Below are 18,751 nucleotides of genomic sequence, written 5' to 3'. Positions count from 1 at the left end.
GTCATATCCCTGAGTGAAATCCCTTTTAGAAGGACAGGTTAGCTAATTGAATAGCTCTTATTATCCTTTTATCTCACAGGAAAACTATGTGTGTCACTTATTGATTTGAAGCAAGCAGAATATCGTTGGAATTAAGGCAGTAAAACTGAGTAAAAAGTAGCTCTTGCCAGGAGACCCTCTGTCTCTATGGATTTCCTGAAATCATAACACTTATCAGTAGAAGGCTGATAAGTGAACAAGGACCTTTAGGACACGTGGCGTCTTATCGACCAATCACACGATCGTTAGACTTAGCCCGGTTACAACCAGACAGCACAAAGATAAACATCTATAACAGTAACCGTGTCAGACGAGCTTGTTTTTATTTTCTCGAATGAACGGTGAATAATCTGCTTAGATGGAGTTGTTTTATAGCTTGATCTTATTCGCGATGTCTTTCGATGCAGCTTGGTGTTTCGTTCACGTCACTGGTAAGTAAGATTTATCGTACTGTTGGTATCAACTGAAACACGTTTAGCTGAAGTTCGATGACGATGTCTCAAGCTCATGTACAACTTACCTCGACATTAGAAGAGTAGGTCTGCCTTTGTGAACTGTGCCATTAACTTTAAACAGTTTGAGAAGAAAGAAATTTGAAAAAGCTTTATTAGCGATAAAAAAATACGTTTGAAACCCAAAGATTGGAACTGAACTTTTGTATCACAGCCTGAAGCGGCGAGTGATGTTTCTCTGTTTAGGTTTAAATTGCCCCGATTGCCGATCTAATCGGTCCGGTGATTAAGATAGGAAGGATAAACAAGGCTGATAAAAAGTATCAAAACCAACAACTAAGACTTTTCTTGCTAGCTTTTCGTAGAAATTACGAATTCCGTAGAGGTAACCAAAAGGACCTCTGACAGTTCAAATACTTTTAACCAGCAAGACATCATTGAATCTTTACAGGCTTTCACAGCATGTATCTCTCCGCGTCCAAAAAAAAAAAAGGAAAGGAGAAAAACGCTGCATCTTTCAGTCAATGTTAGATTTTTTTGTTGGATTTTAACGCACACGGCGACAGTGAAATTTATGAGACAGTTGACTCGTAATGTTTCTGTGCATTAGTAGAATTTGAAGAAAAAAAACAGATGTGTGGTTTTGAAACAAAACTGGCTAAAAGCCATGGCAAACGCCAAACTGACACGAGGTTGACGGAGGCGCCAGAATATGGGTCAACCGTAAGTCAAGAGTTTCCGCTTACCACTCACGTATTTGGGCAATTTACCGTAGAATCATGAAAAAAAGAAAGGGTTTAGACACGTCCGGTTATTGTGTAGGTTGATGATGACGCCCTTTCAGCACGAAGTATTGAAGTTGCATGTAAAGCAGGGCTTCTTTTGGAACGATTAAGTTCTTACCACTTCTAAATGAACAATTGACACTTAAGCCGTTTTAAAACTTATTAGTTTCTGACATGTCAGTGGTAGAGAAGGCGTTGAAATAACAACCTTATGTGTTTATGTTATAAATAAGAGCTATATCCGGTACATTGATCTAAATTTAGTCATACGGGTCCTACGGGTCCAAAGTAGTAAGAACATACTTTTCTTAATTCGATTTCAAGCGGATGGATTGATTTCAGATAAACCATGATACCATTTTGGTTACAATGTCTTTGCTGCAAAAATTTACTTTATTCTACTTCGGAATTGAGAAGAGGGGCACACTGATCGCAATTTTTCAATCGAAGACAGACAGACAGACAGATCTTGGCGGCTTTTCTTACCACACTATCATATTTGATATCTGGCCTTGTATTTTCTCCAATCAGTCATCGCACGGAAGAAATTCTTTGACCCTTTCACCCCATAGATTTAAATATCGATCTTTCCTGCCTATTCTGGCTGGAGATGCATTGAAATAACTTGGTTCTTTCCCTTAGAGACAAGTTAACATCTAGCGCGTGGGGGGCTATGAGGGGTAAAGTTTTTCTTTTTCTTCTTTTTTTTGGGGGGGGGAGGGGGGAGAGAAAGGTACATGGTTTTCAGGGGAAAGGAAGGGGGAATCAATCGTCGCCATGAAGGGCGATCACAAGAACACCCTAGAGACGTATGGAGGATCGGGTAAATTTTTATCGCCCCCCTTCCCCCTACCCCCCTCTGCCCCTTCCAGAAGATAAATAACGGCCGGTCCCTCAGAAATATGTAGGCACAGTGACTCCTCTGGTGTTCATTTAGACCGCTGACGGTTATCAAAACAGCCAATCGGGAAAAAAAACATACAACAACGAGACAATGAGAACTGCAAGTAATTAATACATGTACATAGTCCACAGAGCGAGAAAATGCGATTGGTAACAAACTTCACAGCGAAAAAAATTCACCAAAACTGAATTTACTGCAACGAATACATAGGAAGAGCAATTGAAATTTCCCTTTTAATGTATATTATTAATAATTCAGCTTCTTCTTCGTGGCCGGCGGGTTCGTATGCTCTACCGATGGCAAACTCGGGATGTCCCAATAGCAGCGGATTTACGTGGCATACAGGACACCGAACTGAGGAATTAGAAAACGATGGCAATAGAAACGCACATTCAACGAGCATTCACTTAAAAGCTAAGGTGGGAAAGCCAGACATAACGCAACACTTCTGCGTGAAAAACTCCACAGCAACCGATAAAGGAAAGCCTAAATGGCCAAACGGAAAATACTGCATTTACAAAGAGGGCGCCTTCTGTCCTCAGGAATTTTACGAAGGCTTCGTTCGTTGGGATGACAACAACGAAAAAAACGGATCCAATCGAAATAACAAAGAAGGAAAACTTCCCGCAGGAGTTTACAACCAGGACACTTTGATATATTTTTGTTGTAAGACAACAGGGTCTGCTATCAAAAGAATAGCACTGCCGGTCATTAAGCCTTTTTATCTCATGGCGTTTGGGTCCACAACTTGTCAAGAAGTCCAGGGTGCTGTGTATTCGCTTGAATATGTGGTCTTTGATACCGAAAATACAGACAACATGGACACCAGGGTTTATCCTTTTCCCTACGGAGCTGATCGTAAGGAGCCCACGATTCACTATTGTTACTACAGAGGTAAGAAATAAATGAGGTTATAATATCTTTGTAGTAGAACGCAGAATTAGTGCCTTTAAACGCTAATTCGCAACAAAAGATGTTACGAGGAGCTGATACGATTTGAGCCGCCTTCCCAGTTTGGGGCGCGAAAGCACACGCCCCCAACGGTCACACCCTCACTGTCTGGGTGAAACGCGCTCAGGCATTACAGTTTAAAGATATATATATTGAAGTCTTAATCCCAAAAGTAGGAGGATACCTTGGTATTATCGTTTCCACGTCATTATTTAAGTATCATCAACTGGCCTTGTGTTTTTTCCTAGAGTTTTTGTTGAGGGAAAGCAGGGATAGGTGGTATTACAGCGACCTATTCGATGCTTCTGTTTTTTTATTTTGTTAAACAGTAAAGGCAACTTCCTAACTAAACACCTGTGTACAGAACGCATAGAGATGTAAGGGTTACTCAGGGTGCTGTTTATTCGATGCTTCTCTGTCTGAAATCACTTAAAGATAAATGCAATTTCTTACACTGACAACTCTCTATAGAATGCAAATGGAACTTAAATCAGGCAAGCGGAGAATTTTCCTCACCATATTTCCCAAGCAATTACCACAACTTTCAAGACTGTCAGTGGAACATTACTGCCCCCAGAGATCACGTGATACGACTAAAGTTTGGAGTCTTCGAACTCGAATCCAATCCTTCCTCGTGCGGAAACAACCGCTGCGGCTGCGATTATGTAGATATACGACAAGAGTCACTGAAAGGTGACTTAACAACGCTTGGAAAATATTGTGCAACGATTTCATCTCTGCCAATCATACAGTCATCGACCAATAAAATGATAGTTACGTTTCATTCAGATCACGTTGTAACAGCCAAAGGTTTCAATGCATCTTATACGACAGTACCGAAATTAGCAGGTTGGATACTTTTAGCTAATTAGCTGTTGATGTCATTCTATTTAGTTTAAAGATTTCTCCGCTTTAGAAGGTTCTTTGTCACTATGAAAGACAATAAAATGAGGTAAATTATACTTGACCCAGAGATGATCCTCACAGATGAGCTTTACCCGAAGGATAGAGAAAGATGTTGAAGTAAAATGTTTGCTGAATGTTGCAAATCACCAGAGAGCAGGCAAGCATTTACATCAATGCTGATTACTGACGGTTTTATATTCATTTTAAGGAAATCTCGAAAAAAGCCCTCTGTACCCGCAACCGTTTCTTATTTTCCTTTCTAAGTAAAGATGGTTCTCAAGAGAAGTGTAAATCTGAAGCGACCCACAAATTCAGAACTTTTTCCTCCTTTGCATTTTCCTCATCTTCCACCGCTCGAGTCTCCGGCGTTGCTCTAAGTCCTGGTGGGTTCCTTACACTTCAACCCCTAATATCAATAAAATCATCGCCTGTAGCACTTTCAATTTTTTCATTCAATCTAGAAATGACATCCACAGCTTTAACGGAAACGTCTTCACCAATGTACAATACTTCAGAACCAACTTCTCCGAGAGTGAAAACAACTCAACAGTCAACTTCAGCGGCTACAGAAAGCAATAGTTCCTCATCACACACTGCACCATCAACAATAGAATCTACTGAAACAGCTCATAGTACGACCACTGAAAATACTCGAGCAACACTGAAAGAAAGGCGAATATCTACTTCACAAGTTCCAGCAAGCACTGAGGCTGAATGGAAGTCAACTGGAAGTATTCATGATGTTAAATCGTACAGGAACGAAGAAATGCTGTCTCGTAAAGTCATGGGCGTATCGCTGAAATACGTAATTATCGCCAGCAGCTCTTTTATTGTAGTGGTCTTTGTCAGTTTTCTTCTGGTTTGCCAGCTTTGCAAAAGAAGGTGCGTGAATGGAGTTCATTCTCCGTCATTTGATTCTATACCAAGGAGGGTACCAGGAGCTTCTTGTTATGTGTATCTGGCTCGGACTCTACTGAGTGAACCCGAGAGGACGTGGTTCCCCAAAAGGATTTCTCTATTTCATTTCATTTCTGAGGTGGAATAAAGGATGAGAGACAATTGTGCCAAGAGTTTCGCTAAGAGCAGTAGGGGGGAGGGTGTTTTTAGGTACAAGTGACCCCTTTTTTGTCCAGAAAAAGTGAAGAATGATACAAAAAGCTACATGCACGCCCCTGACACCCTGGAGAATTGTATTTTTGTAATCTACTCCTCTGCTTCTATCCCTGAGTAAAGACAACTGATATGGATAGCATTATTCCTGTTGCTGTTGATGAGATTGTCATTGTATGTTGATCTTACTCCCACTGGATCAATGGCTTTATTCATTGATGTATGTCATTCCTCTTCTTTCACAGGCATCGTTTTCGTAAGAGGCGCAACCATTCCCATGAAATAGTAAGATACAACAGTGTTAAAGAATCAAGCATATCCAGCACTCCACTGTCACCCATCAATATGTACGGAGACAGGTATGTGATAGTGCCACGGCTGCAGTTTTCTCTTCCGCTGTCGAACTTATACGTCAAGGGCCATGTTAAAATCCAGGCTCAATCACTTTGTGTGCGTAAAGGTCCATCTGTACAATGAGTATTCCATTTTCTAAAGCATGAAGCGGCGGAGAGAATTGCCCTTTCCCCTTTGCGAGATAACAGTCCATCGGAGGGCCATCACCTGTATTTCACCATGTTTCCCTCGTAAATTCTTCGAAAATTCCAGTTTTTGAAGCATGAAGTGACTTTGAGTCTTGCTCGCCTCTTTTGCAAAATACAAGCCCATCAGCCCATCAAGCTATCCCCTGTGTTTTGTAAGATTTCCCTAAAGGTTATTCCGAAATTTTAGTGTCTGAAGCGTTAAGTGTCAGAAGGTATTGTTATCTCCCCTCTGCAAGCTACCGGTCCATCGGCAGGTCTTTGCCAGTACTTCGCCAGATTTCTTGTTTTCTAGCACCCATAATACCCTTTGGTGGAGAAATACGCGATGACAGCTAAAGTTAAGTTTCGCCAAGTAGCACAATACATCAACTCCCTACTAGGGGTCGGCCCGGTACCTCTCGACCCACTTGCTACTATACGTCTCTTTAACTGATTAGGGGACTAACATTTCTGAGCTCCTAAACTTGTTTTTTCCCTTCAGTGGTGAAATGGAGGAACTGTTCTTCGAAGATAAGCAAAGCGATGACAACCGGTAATTTCCATTAATGTCAAATTCTCGCTTTGCAATAGATTATGTTTAATGTCTTCTTTGTTACCAGGAGCAAGTTTTTTTTGTCCTTTTCTTATAGCCAATTGGTACTGAAAGACAATTTCTCTGCTCTTCAAAGTAAACGACACGTTGCTTCAATTTATATAAGTTCATTTGTTAGATAATGTATGCTTAAAATACTTTAAGGAAGTTGAGGACTATGTGTGAGATAATGTAAACATTATCTGAACCTTATTTTTTTAGACTTAATTCAGAAAAAGGCCACCTGACTGAGAACCCTTTATATGAAGGGTAAGTTGATTTTTTGGACTTATGACAATAAACTTATGATAATAAGTCCATGTCACACCGATGAAATTTCACTTCGTCTTATTTCAGTAACCAATATTCAAGTCACAAGGATCCAAGGACAGAAAATCGGCGTTATGAACAGTACGTTTACTTAGAGACCACATCCAATTTAATCTAACTTCCCAGAACCGGGTGGGAGAGTGCATGTGCCGCTACATATTTACACGTCTGCGAAGTTGTGCTAGATGGTTATGCGCGTATCGTGCTAAACGTTCCTCCGTCGTTGGAGGCAATTTTGGGAGACGCGTGGTCGTCTTAAAGTTTATTCTCAGTCAAAAGAGCACTCTAAAGAAATACCTTAGTACTCTTTTTTGCGCCTGTTTATTATCATTATGGAGTATTATCTCACGTATTCGCTGTATACATTGTACACATTTGCAAAGCGAAATATTCGAAAAAAATTCGCAAAAGTCAGTACTTGTCTTTTTTTCTGGCATTTCCCACTCAATCTGCTGGGTAGATGTGGTAAACTCTATCTGCATTGAGGCAGAGCTTAAATACTTTTTGGGGTTGCATTGAACCTCTTCATTAAACCAGTGATAAATTGTAGATAATTTACAAAATATCAAAGAAAAGAAGGTCAAAGGAAAAAAAATTTACTGACACTTTTCTGTTTTTAATGTTTAGGTTGTTTTAGAGACGGGCCTGAGGTGAACAACAAGACTTGGCTAAGGACATATGTGACAATTTCTAATTCATATAAGAAAGCTGGATAGTTGGATAACCTTCTTAGATAACAGGAAAGTTTACCTGTTTAGGCAGACAGAGTTATGTCTTGCTAATACTCCACGCTGCCACAGGATTTTAACAGTAAATAAAAAAATTTGAATCTTTAATTCTCTGACAACACCAACGTATCTATTCATTTTCCATGACGGTGCTTTTTTTCTTCAAGGTCATCCTTTCAATTAGCGCTGTCGTGGCATGTTAATCTAAACAATTATGGCACAAAACCTTCATACCCGGATTGTTGTTTTTTCTTTGGTCTTAAAATGTAAGGAATTGACATCTACGTCAAGGGTTGTTTACTTTAGACTTAACTTGAAGGATGCCTCACTATTTATGTTCGTTGTATTAAGATGCAGTGTTATACTGAGAGGAACAATAATGATTTATCCTTTCAATACAGGTATCTGAAAAGTAACTCTCGTACCTTCTATAAATACAATTATTTGTCTGTTAGTCTTGAGAATTTGGTGCTGCATCAAGAGAATGGATCATTTTTTTCAATTCTCTTCGCATGTTTGGTTGACAGATGGTGAAATTGTGAGGAGATTTTACATGTTGAGCATTCCGTGGAGTGAAAGGGTTAACGATCATTGCGCAAGGAGACTGCGCGGAGTTCAGGGAAAAAAGATTTAGTTTGAATCTCTCAAGAGCTTTATCTGCGACGTGACGCATCTGTGAGAATGTTCACTTCACTACCGTCCAGATCGTGGAAAGATTTAGCGGAACAAAATTTGAAAAAGAAAAAAACTTATCGGCGTGAACATAGTTAAGTTCTATGTATATTCCAAGTTATCGTTAATTCTTTGGGAAAAAAGAAATAATGGTCTGCATCTGGTGTTTCCTTTTAGCTTCTTTTTATTTATTATTCCTTCTTCGGTGTTAAAATGACCGAGGTTTTATGTCATGTGCATGTGCTTATTACATAAATAAACCAAAAAAAAAAAACATTTAAATCTATTTGCTTAATTCTAAGCCATGTCACCGTAAGTTCATCATCATGCACATAGAGTCACAAAAGTACACGTAATTTCAACGTAGCAGGCAGGCGAGCTACGGCCCTTTTTTTTCAATTTTCAAGAGTGTACTCTCAACCTCTTGTAATCCGTGTTTATCCCGGTTCGTTTTTGTACATTACGTCATTTTTTTTGGCGTTTATCAACCTATTGTTATCAAGTAATTATCGTGACACTCCTCAGTTGAATGAATTCATCCAGACTGCCGACTATCTACTTCCAACTCCTCCTTCACATGGCGCACCATGAATAAGTGTGCAGTATGAATATCTTCGATGGAAGTTGAGAACTCGAATCAAGAATAAAATAAAGCGTAAAAATACGACACTAATACTTCACTACCGCAGTGCCGCTCTCGTGTTACTAAGTATTAAGTAAACATTTTTCAGGTTTTGTTGCTTTTTTTACCGAGCAGATTAAAGGACAAAATCACCAACTGATGATAGACATATTCATCAATTAGTTATTTGTATTTGACCTGTATACCTCCCGTGACGAGGTGCATGGCTGGCCGATAAACTTTTCTAGCAGTGTCGAATCCACTTCATTAGCTTTTCTGTGCCCTAAGAGGTTAAAAGCTGAGGATAATGACTGACGGACGGAGACGTTCTTGGAATGTTGCTGTCTGGCGCAGAGTTCTGGGAATTGTGCTCTTAAGTTTTTCATGGATAGAAGGTACAAGTCTAAACTTGTGAATTTTCATTTTGAGCAGTTCGACGTTGTATCATCAGAATAACAGGCGATGGGATTATTGTGTTTAGAGGTTCGTTCGCCGGAAGAGACAAGAATATCTCAGCTTTGTCGCACAAAATGTCTGATATTTTGCGCCTATAGTCCACCATTAACATCTGTTCATTTTAAAAATATAATTTTCAAAGGTTTCGTGGTGACACTACAAGCAAGTATCAATTGCAATAATTTTAGCGCTCTATTAGGGCCACAAATTTTTGTCCACTCGGACGGTGCATACATTTATTCTTTTACCATCTTCTTTTTTTTTTTCAACGACCGGCTGTCTCTTTCACTGAAAACCGCCTCTGGAAGGGGTCCTAACGTAGTTGCCATTACAGACCAGCAAATAGTGTGACAAGATTCTGAGGATTCCTTGCCACCAGAAAACGCTTGACAGCCTTGTTTTACTGCAGACATAATACAGTGAAACCTGTGCCGTACGAACCCCATGTTGTGACTCAAGTCCCAGAATTTTCTTCCCATATTTAGTATTCTGTTTCAACTACACTTGTGTTCAGAGGAAACCTCTGGATGTATCGCGCGGACAGAGGAGGGCAATAAAACTGAGCGTTTTTCATAAAAAAAACCTGTGTTGGCTGAGAAGCTTTGAGACAATTCTACCTATTTTTTGTAATTATTTACAGAGGTGGATTACTTTCTCCACTTTTCGTAAAACGCCAATTCGACTATTTGTTTCCTAGCAATTAGAGATTAACCATTGTTGCGCAATGTATGAAACCTGACATGCTGTATCAAGCGGACGCTAGCAAGCTTAAAAGTTCCGAAGGTGTCCATTTAGTTCGTGTTTCACTGTGAAATTTTCAAAAGCCACAAAACTCCAAGCGAGGGTTAAACAAATTGATCACTGTACTCATTTCCTTACTTTTTACTGATTTTTGTGTTTTGATTGAAGCATGCAGAATAAGAACCTTTTTACATTGGAAAGCTGTGGCCGAGATGATACAAAATGTTAAAAAAAAATTAAGAACATATTTCGGGCCAAGAGTCAGCATCGAACGTATTCAATTTGCTCATTTTTTTTAATGTTTATTGTTTTTTTCTGTGCTTGTGTTTTTTCTGCTATGTTTTCCAATGTTTTGTGTAGTTTTTTTGGGATGAGTAGCAAGACTACATGTAAATACATGTGAAAGTGTAATGTAACCAGCTAACAGGAACAACAATCCATATTTACGTGATTTATTGTTTCGTATTTCGTATGTTGTTTTTGTTTGTTTGTTTTAAAGTTTCAGTTACAAAACAGGACACGTTTGTAAACTCGATTGCAATTTCATGCTATAACATCTCTGTAATTTAAGTTAAGAATTAAGATTTTCTGTAAGGGCCTAATTCTAGAAGATCTTTGATCAGCTTGTTTTAGCACTGCATGCTTCATGTTTTGTTGCAAGGTTGTCAGGATAACAACAAGCTTTGTTCGTATTGGGCATCAATCGGTGAATGTAAAAGGAACCCAAACTACATGTTATACAGTTGCCGCAAGAGTTGTAACGCTTGCAAAGGTAGGCATAGTTAGTTACGACACATTGTGGTAAATACGTACTCTTAGATCTAACCTACAACCTTGAAAGGTATGATCAAATTTTAATGAAGAGGCACAGAAATAGACTTTATGCATGTTTAGGCGTCGGAACCCAGTTTCTGACGAATGTACCACCAAGACACTGACAAGACTAGAATGCTCACACAAAAGCAACTAAAAAGTGCGGCAAAGATAAATGAAACGCGTGTTAACCGTCGTGTTTCCGCAACGGTTTCATATATTTCATCCAAGTTTCCGTTTAAGAATTCTTGATATTTCGTCCTGTGGTTTCCATTGCACACTTAAGTACTATAATTTCTATACTCACAATGGTTCTACTTTCTACCTTTTTTTAACACCTCAGTTTACTGATAGCAACTTTTTATATATCTCATAAATACTTTATCCACGAGTTGGCCAAAGGCGCCCTTTGATTTTTATCTTCATATGCTTACAGAGTTCCTTTATATACTAGATCTGTTCTTTTGATTTTGGTCCTATTGCTTTTAACATACTAGCTCCCCCACCCCCTTAATTCAGCGCCCTCCTTGAAGCGCCCCTCCTCTACGCCGAAATTTCAAACTCGCGACCAGGCGCTTATTCAGAAATACGGTGTACGGATAACTGATGATATTTTCTCATTTCAGCTTTTGGCAATTCCGTCAAATGGCCGTCGGGAAAATACGGTCTACCTATGACTAAATCTGGTTGTCCTGGGGCTGACGGTTTCTCTTGGGAGACCGGATATATCTATCAAGATTTGGAGGATGACAAAAGCCTTACGGCGAAATCTCCAAACTTTCACCTTAATGCTTCAGTACTGAGTTCGGGAGATGTTACTCAAAGCTTCTGCTTCAAGACAATTACGACCGGTGCTGTTGATAACGGTCGATTTGGTTGGCCTTACGGTCAATACTGCATTTATAAAAAAGGCTCTTCATGTCCAGGCTATCTACGAGAAGGAAGCGTCTTGTGGGATGATGAAAACGGGAAACATGGAATAAATTTGAATTTCAAATCCGGTACTGTCCCTGCTGGAACGTACAAATCAGATACTGAGATAAGGTTTTGTTGTCAAGATGTTGGATCGTACAGCGAACCTATCGAGCTGCCAATAGACAAGCCTTTCTATCTGATAGCTTTTAACAGTAAGAACTGCCAAGAAGTTTTGAAAACAACACATACGTTGGAGTATATACTGTATGACACAGAGAATGATAACAATCATAACCGCGCGGTCTATTCTTATCCTTTTGGTGCGGATCTTCAAAATCCCTACATTTATTATTGCTATTACCAAGGTAAGCGATGGTTTTCTGGGTTATTTTTGCTTAAGGAAATCTAGACAGACGGTATGTAAAATTACAAAACTTGTAGACTACTTGGGACTGAGACATTGAATCCCTTTCTAATGGCCAGTTCCATGACCTAATGATGATTTGTGCCCAACTAACTTATGAGGCCGAGGAAGTGAGTTTAAAGAGCTTGGGTTTGCACCTAGTTCTACTGGGTTGTGATAAGCTTGCTGCATGGTGCTTAACCATAGAACTGGGTGTAGTGGAAAATTCGAGTACAAAAATTTAAATGGAATATTTAACAATCTTCATTCCCAACCTTCTTGGCAAGCCACCAAATATAGAAGAATAGAAAAACTTCCTGAAAGCTTTGATCAGATTAAACTTTTAATGCTGTTTCCCCAATCACGGGAGGAAAAAACGGGTTCAAAAACGATTTTTTTATGGGCGTTGTGCATAGTATCTATACTACCGTGACTCTGAAGATAAAGGACCTCGCATGGTGGCATCAAAGTTCCTCTGCCCATTCATGGGTACATAACTGTGCCGTGAAACTTCCACGAAAAATTGATAAATTGTTAGAAGTAGCCTGTTATGTCCTACATTTCGTACGGGGGAGTAGCTTTAATAATCCTTGATATTTCATGTTATAAAAAGCGGGAAAACTACTGGTAGTGTTACAGTTATGTGACTTGTGGAAATGGTTGTCGGTCAAAGAACGTCTCACAAGCTGGTTCGATTCATTTCCACGTATTTTCTTTGCAGCGTGTAGATGGACCTTAACAGCATTGAATGGTTCCTTCTCAAGTCCAAACTATCCATCTCCATATAAGGAAAAGGCCTGGTGTGAGTGGCATATCAATGTCCCCTGGAACTACATAATTTCATTGACATTTGTTGACTTCCGTCTGGAAACGAGTGATATGTGTCTCTTTCAAAGCTGTGATTGCGACTATGTAGAGATACACGACAACTTTCCAAATGGAACGTCTGAACTAACAGGGAAATACTGTATGGGTGTGGCGTATCCGCCTGGGGATATCCGGTCAAAAACCAATAACGTTACAGTTACATTTACCTCAGATGGTACTGTCCAAGACGTGGGTTTTAAGGCTGAATATCATGCTCTCCAGCTTACAAGTAAGAATAGTAGCTTGCTCTTTATTATAAAAGCTGTCAGCAAGGCTCTCTCCAAATGGTCGATGTTACGATAGTGATCTGGGCATTTGAATTAGTTTGCTTGTTACAGAATTAAGATTTGATCTTGTATTTGTAAGCGTCTTTTGTCTGCAATGTTTTAGATTCGCCTATTTAAGAATATAGCAATTGACAAAGGCCATCAATCACACACACGCAAACTTACGTTAATTCTGTATTTCGTTTTTCCTCAACAAAGTACCAACAAGTACGGGGAGAACAACAGATACCACGCAGAAAGCGACATCAACCGATATCACTTCTGTCAGTCCTACCACAGTTCCGATTACTGGAGCAAATTCCAGAGGCACAACAAGTGGAAATGATAAGTCTCCTACTGCCGGAAATACAGCAACACTTACTTCTTTAAGCAACAACAGCAAAATTACAACTGGTACAACAATCACACCAGCTAAAGAATCCTCTACAGAACAATCAACCCTAACAACACGCTCAAGTGGGCATTCAACATCGCAAAAAGCATCCTCAGTTCATACCAATCCAAACGGATCGTTTACCTCCCCATTTACGAACATACCTGTGACAACACTACCAATCACAACTGATCATGAGGTGCCTCCAAGAACAAGGCCGCATGAAACCACCCAGAGAACTTCAACCTCAAGGGTAACGAGTGGAGAACTCTTTCCACTAACCGAATCAAGGAGTAAGGGGGAACCGAGCAACTCGAATGGAGAAACCGAACAGAAGGCTGAATACAAAAATTCAAGAGCATCGGGGAAAGTTCCCATCATTGTTGCTTTGATAGCTTCGTTGGCTGCTTTAGCTGTGGTGGTAACAGTAGCACTTGTTTGTCTCCGTAGAAACTGGTATGGATAATCGATGACCTATCGCAAATTAGTCGATAACTGATCGCACAGTGACCATGACTTTTCATTACAATGAAAGAAGTAAAGCGTAACGATCAGAGTTCAAGGCATAATCATTTGGGGTCAGTTCTAAAACTAATGTTTCAACGGCAGTTTTGAGACATACCACGATGTAATGCCTTCACAGATTTCCTATCTTTATTAAAAGAAAAATAGGTGTGGACTTCCATGAAATATCTTAGGCCTTTGAGGGACATCAAAGACCAGATTTTACAGCTTATCAGTTCGAAAACAAACAACGCAGGCAAAAATTCATTAAAAATGTATAATAGCGTTTGTATAAAATTCTTGATACTAATTATTTACCCTTTTAATTGAATTCTAGGCGGTTCAAAAGGACAGACAAAGGTCATAACAAATTTACTGTCAGCTACACAGCTAGTGAGAAGATAGCTGAAGACGATAACAACCCTCCAAACATGTACAACGAAAGGTGTGCACAGAATTCGACGTTTATAGTTTGTGTTCCTTTCAGTTGCCGTCCCTCGTTGTATTACAGCTGTTGATATCAACTAGTGTAGAAGATACCGACAACGTAATGAATTCGCGGTAGTTAAAGAGACGGCATTTTTCGTTCGTTGAGAATGTTAATAAATGAAAGATCCCTTGACGATGCAATGTTTGACACTGCTTTTGGGTGCGACAAAATTTAAGGGAAACCGGAAATTCACAGCCGACACACCTATAAGTCACTCTGAGGCGACGAGGCCTCCTTGTAGAGCACTAAACCTCGCCGAGATTGATTGTAATTGACTATGAATCGCAGTCAATACACTTCGCTGCCTTACAAATCGGGCGATGTCCTACGTAGAAGGTGGGCACTTGAGATGCCCTGTAGTATGGGCGAGCCCTAACACAGCTGAAGTCAGCGTTTAAGCGAGTCAATTCTCTTCTTTGCTTCCTAATTCTCCTAACACTGATGTTACATTATGGTGTAAATTTTCGTCAAAAAATCGGCACCAAGCACAGCTACTAAAAACCAGCCAATCACTGCGGAGCATAGTTATTCTTAAGTGGACAGGTAACCAGTCGATCTAATTCTCTGCAGAAAACTGGTGGTGTACAGTCGTAACGTCGAGGAAGTATGTACAAAAGAAAATAAAATCCTTGTAGATCTGTAGGTAATGTTTTCTGTTACCAGTTTCAGCAGAGAAAATGAGAGAGGAGAACGCTATACCACGGAAACGTTGACAAAGAAGGAACAATTTAACATTTTATACGATAACAGGTACGACTATTTTTCTAATATTAAAAGTGTTTAAGATACCTAAAGCATACCCGAGAATAGCGATTCCTTGAGATGATGAGAATTTTTTGTTTTGTCTTTTTCAAAACAGGGATTTTATGGATTCCTATGACCAGTTTGCGGATGATGACGAGATCAAAGAGAGTGACAATCCGCTCTATTGCAGCAGGTCAGAAATGCAGTAGTACTGTCCCTAACCATAAAAGATCTTTACTTTGGTAACATCATAGATAGTTTTAATGTACCAAATAGCTTAATTTTTGCCACGTATTAATCCAGCCTCATGTATTTGTCAACGATGACGTCCCAGTGTGCCTCATCATAGATAGTTTTGATGGAGCAAACAGTTTATTTTTGCCATGTGTCAGTCCAGCTTTATGTATTTTTCAAAGATGATATCTCTGTATAGTATGAACAAAAAGAGGCTATTATGAAAAAAATAGGCTCGAGGTGAATCGTAAATGTGACAGAACCCCAAAGCAATCCTCCAAAGAAATCTTGAAGGATGAAGTACACATTAACCATACTTATAAAAATTATGAAATCAGTGAGAATCACCGGAAACGCTTTGTTGCGGTGCGTTTGTTCACTATTGACACATGAAGCCAAAACGAAAAAACAGGTATTTAATGTGAACACTTGCCTATCAATACCGTGGCACGGGCTCGATTCCTGTACTTAGCATTACTAGTGGGTTACGTTGCCTTTGGTTCTCGCCCTTAAACCCACGGTGTTTCTGTAGGCTTACTGCTTTTCTGCCTTCCACAAAAGTCAACTATCCTAATTCTAAAGAAACAGTGACAAAGAAGAGCTATTTTGTAAATGCGCGCGGCTTAATTTGATTTATTTTAATGCTTTATCAAAAGTGTAGTATATATAAGAGTCGAGCTGGTGTGTCGCTGACCAAATACTCTGTGATCTGCAAATGATAAAATAGAGCGATACTCACGTTTCCAATTCTCTTATCACCTTCAGCATCGAAACTGGACAAGACGAAAAAGAGAACATTTTGTACGAAAGGTAAATACCTTAAACAATTATCACAGCTGTTCTGTTCTTCTAGTTAGTTTTTTTGCGTGGCATGACTTGAGTGATTATCTCGTTCTAGCATGGATGATGTTTTACAAAGTGTAGAAGAGGCTGAATGCATCAATCCGGTGTATGAAGGGTCAGTGTTGCAGTTCTAAACGTAGCTTTGGTTGAATTTGCTGCCATGCATGATTGGGGAGGAAGTTGCGTTGTAAGAGAATACATATGCATCCTACTAGAACCTCAGTTAATGATAACATAATATTGATCTATAAAAATGTTTCTTCTTTACATCGAGAACAAACTTATCGCACTTATTTCAATCTGGGTTTCGCTACCTCATATGGGCAAAGCTTTGTTTAGATCATACTCAATACAAGACATTGTATAATCTCTTGCTCTTTATAGACCTTACGCAACGATTCCACCATGCAGTAGTAACATCATTCATTTCATTGGTTTAAACAGGAGATCATACCTTATTGGTCCAAGGTTGAAATAAAAAGTCATTCAAGAGTAAATTTCATCATGTGAAATTATTTCAATAAATACATTTTTTGATGTTAATAAGTTTAAAAAAAGCGCAATTAAAGGGAAGGAAAGAGTAATTAATAACATTTTTAAACTGCCATTTTTTTCTCTCGATTTCAGGATGGTCTAATATATGTGTGACGACTGTGGACTGAAAGTATACTTCGTTGATTTTCAATTTTTAGGCTTTCCGCAAGATAATAGACGCGTTGATTGAACTTAAATTTGCAAGTGCAAAACAGCCATGGTGTGGTCAGACAATATTTTTTCAAGACTTCATAATCAGACATGTTTCAATAATGTCCATTTAGATGAATCGACGTTGCTTATTGGAAACGTCTTACTTACAAACAAAGAATCTGATCCTGAATGGAAAGCACTTGAAGCTTGTGAGCTAAATCTCATAGCAACTATACCTAGCCCTAAATCATAACCAAGCAAGCAATGAACGGCTATGTCAAGGCTAATAGTTGGGTGTAATTATTAAGTATGCCACAAAGCCAAACGTTGAAGCAAGGCAAATTCTAATCGGTTTTTTATTCCCTCGTAATCTCTTCAGTCACAAATAAGTTGCAATTCATACTTTCACCTTTAAATAAGATAACAAGGAAGGAATCGACCACTCCGTCGTCAACTACAGGATAACAGTTAATCGCGAAGGAAACTGATCTTCTAGTAAAGAAAATTATAAGACTTGCAATACACCCTTTTTTTCGGTCAAAATGGCAACAGCTGTTGATGTTTTTATCAGCCTTGCGTTAAGAGAGGCAACGGGCTGTACTTTGTCTGGAGAAGGGAGATAGAAACGCCACCGTTTTGCTTCAAGGCACTAGATTATTCTAATCACCTAAGTCTTTACCGCAATTCCTACATGACTGATGTTTTCATATACAACTGAAGGTGTACCAGCTAAAGAAAGTGTTCCTTTAAGAACATGGAGAAAAAAAATCGGCAGTAACGAATAAAGCACTAAAGAGAAAAGAATCTTTGTCTGAAAACTTCCGAAGAGGCAAAATTAAATTTTAATTAACCGAGGTGAGGTGTTTCTTCGCCCTCCGGGCCGATTTCATATCATCACCACGCGAAAATGACACAAATTACTCTACTGAATATGTTTAACATTTCAACACTCCCATAGAGTTTTTAACTTGTGATACGACTCCCTGCTATCTGGAAAAACATAGCGAACATTACATATTACGGTGATAGCCAGATAGTGGTCATGCTACCAAAGGGGAAAACATTTTCAAATTCAAGTTTCTGCACGTTTGGCCCAAATATGACAACCAGTTTTATTATAAATTCTCCTGTATTCAATTTCAAAGTTCATCCCCATATCGAATTGATTTGAGTTAACATGTTTCAAACCTAATTCTTAAATCCATTTATATATCCCACGTACTTGGCAAAATCTACCTAAACTCGTCCTCTTATCGATAGTTCTTTATTCAAATTTCACACTGATCTAATTTGATTAACGAACTGCACGCAGCTCGTCTTTGAAATCAGCTTTGGCATTGTTCAGAATTGAGATATGACGGTTTTCGCGACATCGAAATATGTAATTTCGCATTTTATAATAGTTTGATTTCGACGGAAAACACAAGATCAAGTTCCCAAATTCAATTAAATTAACGAGGATAAAATTGTCACATTCCTGTCATTTAAACACAATGCGGAAATTGTCAGAAGATTTAATAGTTTGCTTTGACGCGTGATAAGAATACTCGAAACAAGTCATAAAAAATAGAAAATAAAATTTAAACTCTGTTCTTCCATTGAATATCGATTTTCCATCAAGCCGCAAGGCAATCGATTAAAATTTGATCAGCCCTGTTAAAGGACAGAACGTCAGTGAGGCCGGGACATTTAAGGACGTGATCATTGTGAAGTACTCAAGCTAATTTCCTGTTTGCTTTGCTTATGTAACAACAAGGTCACGCATGAATCGTATGACTGTGA

At 39.1% G+C, this 18,751-nt stretch overlaps 2 protein-coding genes across 2 annotated transcripts; both read left to right on the top strand.

The window, feature by feature from the left end:
- Nucleotides 1–304: 304 nt before the first annotated feature.
- Nucleotides 305–8,227, top strand: LOC131797711 (uncharacterized). Its single transcript, XM_059115376.2, has 9 exons — nucleotides 305–470; nucleotides 2,439–3,074; nucleotides 3,603–3,980; nucleotides 4,499–4,919; nucleotides 5,393–5,506; nucleotides 6,171–6,221; nucleotides 6,483–6,530; nucleotides 6,618–6,671; nucleotides 7,218–8,227. Exons 1-9 carry the CDS (start codon nucleotides 398–400, stop codon nucleotides 7,225–7,227), a joined length of 1,785 nt encoding a protein of 594 aa, XP_058971359.2. The 5' UTR covers nucleotides 305–397; the 3' UTR covers nucleotides 7,228–8,227.
- A 681-nt stretch (nucleotides 8,228–8,908) lies between these two features.
- On the top strand, nucleotides 8,909–17,364 carry LOC131797699 (uncharacterized). Its single transcript, XM_059115365.2, has 11 exons — nucleotides 8,909–9,007; nucleotides 10,471–10,581; nucleotides 11,249–11,902; nucleotides 12,662–13,036; nucleotides 13,293–13,923; nucleotides 14,309–14,416; nucleotides 15,125–15,211; nucleotides 15,321–15,398; nucleotides 16,205–16,249; nucleotides 16,338–16,397; nucleotides 16,910–17,364. The coding sequence occupies exons 1-11, from the start codon at nucleotides 8,920–8,922 to the stop codon at nucleotides 16,917–16,919; spliced, it is 2,247 nt and encodes a 748-aa protein (XP_058971348.1). The 5' UTR covers nucleotides 8,909–8,919; the 3' UTR covers nucleotides 16,920–17,364.
- The last annotated feature ends 1,387 nt before the right edge of the window (nucleotides 17,365–18,751 follow it).

This window comes from Pocillopora verrucosa, chromosome 8 (assembly GCF_036669915.1).
Source record: "Pocillopora verrucosa isolate sample1 chromosome 8, ASM3666991v2, whole genome shotgun sequence".
NCBI classification, from domain to species: domain Eukaryota; kingdom Metazoa; phylum Cnidaria; class Anthozoa; order Scleractinia; family Pocilloporidae; genus Pocillopora; species Pocillopora verrucosa.
The sequence above is the reverse complement of the archived record's forward strand: the minus strand, read 5'-3'. Positions and strand labels throughout refer to the sequence as shown.